The 3660-nt window shown below is 35.4% G+C and overlaps 1 protein-coding gene across 1 annotated transcript in view; it reads right to left on the bottom strand.

Annotated features, from left to right (window-relative positions):
• The window catches only part of LOC119791421 (inositol monophosphatase 1-like), a gene marked incomplete at its 5' end in the record, with an annotated part of 21678 nt that extends 20052 nt beyond the window's left edge, over positions 1 to 1626 (bottom strand). Inside the window, one exon of the mRNA XM_038297489.1 lies at positions 1493 to 1626. Coding sequence (XP_038153417.1) covers positions 1493 to 1626 — 134 coding nt within the window. The remainder of the gene's footprint in view (positions 1 to 1492) is intronic.
• Between the last annotated feature and the right edge of the window lie 2034 nt (positions 1627 to 3660).

The raw sequence follows: 3660 nt of genomic DNA, 5'->3' as shown, positions 1-3660 counted from the left end.
ACCAAGACAAGGCCAAGACATTTAGAGGCCAAGACATTAGAAGGCTGAGATCAAGACAACACAGAGACAATTTAAGTCCAACACTAAGACAAAGACAAGCCAAGACATTTAGAGGCCAGGACCAAGAAAAGGCCAAGACATTTAGAGGCCAAGACATTTAGAGGCCGACCAAGACAAGCCAAGATATTTAGAGTCTAAGACCAAAACAAGAGATTTAGATTTCAAAGGCTCTTGGTCTTGTCTTAGTCTTGGCCTCTAAAGTTCTTGGCCCTGTCTTGGTACTTCTTGGTCATGGTTGGTGGGGTCTTGACTATAACACTATGTATTTGAATCGCTTTTTCCTTCCCATAGTTCTGCATACAGGTTTTCAGACTTAAGCAGCTCCTACATAGTTGCTCTTATTGTTAAAAAGATGATTTCTTGAAAACCCAGTTCCAACCGGATGATCACTACGTTTTAACCACACATATATATAAAAAAAAGTCTTTGTGTAAAATAATCAAAACAGACCTTTCCTCCCCAGTCATATTGCAGGCCTATGCTGAACTGAAACACTTTTCTTTTCTTTTACATTTTCTTTACTCCACTTTGTCCACTGTGTTTGACTTAGGATACAGGATCTGCCAGTATATCCATATGTAATGAGTGAATGTGTGTACATAGAATGTCAGATTTAATTTAAAAATTAATGCACTAAAGTTGTACCATTTTGTTTCTTAATTAGCTTTAATTCTATTAAAGATACGTATAATAGGCAGACGTTTGTGGAAACAGAAACTGTGAAGCAATTTAATTGGTATTTTTTTTTCCTTTGATTGCCTTTGTATATGTGTGCTTATATGATTAAAACAGGTTGACAGTCTCCTTGGTATTTAAGCATTGGCTGCAGTCCTGAACTCCCTAGCAGCCCTCCCTTAGGAAGTCTAGCTCACCAGGTTTTGAATTACTGGTTTATATATGCAATGACTGACTCCGTCCCTATGTGAATAAAATAAAAAAAATCAATTTATTTTTATCAAAACACATAATCCTTTGGACACCTACAAGCAAAACATTGAATTAGGTTGAAATTAGCAGCCCATGCGTCATGGTGGTTGGCACGTAAACAATCAGCTTTGCAAGAAGTTGTCCAGGAACTGAGCTTAAGAAGACTGCATTGGTACAAAATTTAAGTGTGACGTTCAGTTTGGGTTTTCAGGAGGTCAAGTTGTGCTATCATGCAACTACAGGCAAGAAGGGATGGACTCTCCATCTCAGCAGAAATTGATATATTATGTATCGTTTCAGCCTGGTTTTAACATGTGGTCGATGTAACATCTGACAACTGCATTATATAACCACACAGCTTCACTTATTCTTTGACTGTTGGATGCTCCACCGACTGCAGAACCATTTCATCCACATTTAATCCCCTCAGGAAGCAGCTGTTCTTATGGTGGGATAAAAAACACCTCATGTTCCACTTCGCAGACTTTCCATAGCAGCAGCTTACCTGTGCTTGGGGTACTTTTCCTTTAAGGAAGATATAATGAGCTGTTCCACTTTCTGGTCTGTCTCGGTCACCAGGTCAACCGGCGAACTCTTTTGCATGATGGTGATGTCCTTCTGGAGCGCCTCACGGATCATCTAACAGAAAAAAAAAAACAATGACTAAAGACATCTGCCGCTCTAATTAGCCCGATGTGATGTTTATTATGGTGACATATTGTTGGCAGGGGTTGTGACAGATGACAAGGTGTCAGAGCTCTACACTTTTATGAATGTATCGCATTTTTGCTCCATTTTTACTGATGATATCATTCTGACTAAAAAGATTAAGACTTATTTGAAACACTAGATCAGTACTGTTTCAATCCTAGTCCCCTGGACCCAACTTAATGATTATTAGATTCCTACAGCACTTTATGTTATTTTTGAGAGGCTGTGTGAATCAGATCATTTTCCAATTTAGATTTTCTCAGATCCTTAAACAACTTTAAAGGCAATGTTTTATGTGACGATCTTAATATTTTCTTTAAATTCAAAAATATTTGGACATTTAATATGTTTATGTTCAACCAACCATAAAAATAGTCATTTGGCTTTTAAAACATGTCTTTGATATAAGATGATGGCCATTAATATGTTACTATTGAGAAAAAAATAAATATTGAACACAGGGTTTATCCAGGAATGAGTAACTCTAATTTAATGCTTTTTAATGCTCTTAGAAATAATTTTAATGCCATCATCAAGTACCCATGACTCTGTGTTTATATATGTATATATATATATATATATATATATATATACACACACACACACACACACACACACACACATACAGTATACAACACAGCAAAATCCTTTGTTGTCCTTGCTGTCGTCAGGCTGCAGCAATGTCCCGAATTCCTTGTTTTCCAGCCACTTTTGTTGAAATTTGCATTTTCCCATTCTCTAGCTTTTTCTCCGCCTCAAGCTTCTTTTCCAAACAGTTATTTCTGATATAATATATCTGCTGAAATTGTTTTTATCAACTTTTTTTTTTTTATTAAGCGTTTTAAATGCCACAATCACATTTAATAAGTCTTAATGGCAATTAAGGCCTTAATTTAAAAATTAAGGCCTAGCATATCGCTAGTGTCTAATATAGAGCTGCAACTAACAAGTTGCAAGTCGATTAATCTGTCAATTATTTTTTTTCAATCAATAGATTTATAATCGGATAGAAAAGGTTCCTTAAAGAAGATTTTTTTACAAAGTCAAACCAGGTGAAACTGAACCTCTTCCACTTGAGGAGTTCTGGATAGCGCAAATAGATAGAAAAAAACATTTCTTTTATCTTAAATGCAAAATGTTTATATATAATTTACAATTTTTATGTAATTACTGCTCTAAGTAGGTTGCTCTGACAGCTAATGGCATGTTTTAAAGTCTCTATACTCCAGTCAACGATTAGTCTATTACTAAATTAGTTGACAATTATTGGAATAATCAATTAATCACAATTATTATTGTTAAATTAATTGTTTCAGCCTTAGTCTAATGGTTGTTATGGAGACTAAGTGACCCCAGGATGGCAATCAGAACTGCAGCTCTCCAACACTTTTTTTTTTTTTTAATGCTTAACATTTTACATTTACTATAGTAAAATAAAATAACCCACCTATCCACCTGCTATAAGTAACTCTACTAAAATTAAATAAAAAAATGTTTTAACTTTAAAAAGTATACATTTTACTGTTACTTCCATCCACTCTGTGTTTTCTTTTTCCAATCTGTAGTTTTGATAGTTAGTGATTGATTTGTAGATGAGTTGTGTGCCATCTACAGTTGGAACTATTGTATAAAAGGAACCCTTTTCACCCTTGAATTAAATCGAACTAAAGTAAGATTAGATTATTAGGCCCGAGCAGCTCACCGCTGCGAGAGCCTATTGTTCCTGTACCGTTTATTAGGCCCGAGCAGCTCACCGCTGCGAGAGCCTATTGTTCCTGTATCGTTTGTTATTATTATTATTATTTATTATTTTTCTCCGCGTAAAAGAAACAGCATTTTGGAGGCTTTAGCATGTTCAAAAACCTCAAAAAATTTGGGCCCGTAAATTGCCCCCCTTAGTGAAAATTTTAGTTTGTTAAAGGAACCCAAAAAATGGGCGGGGCCCAAAATTTTGGTTTTCCA

Source organism: Cyprinodon tularosa, unplaced genomic scaffold (assembly GCF_016077235.1).
Source record: "Cyprinodon tularosa strain WSP-4 unplaced genomic scaffold, ASM1607723v1 ctg389, whole genome shotgun sequence".
Taxonomy (NCBI): Eukaryota; Metazoa; Chordata; class Actinopteri; order Cyprinodontiformes; family Cyprinodontidae; genus Cyprinodon; species Cyprinodon tularosa.
The sequence above is the reverse complement of the archived record's forward strand: the minus strand, read 5'-3'. Positions and strand labels throughout refer to the sequence as shown.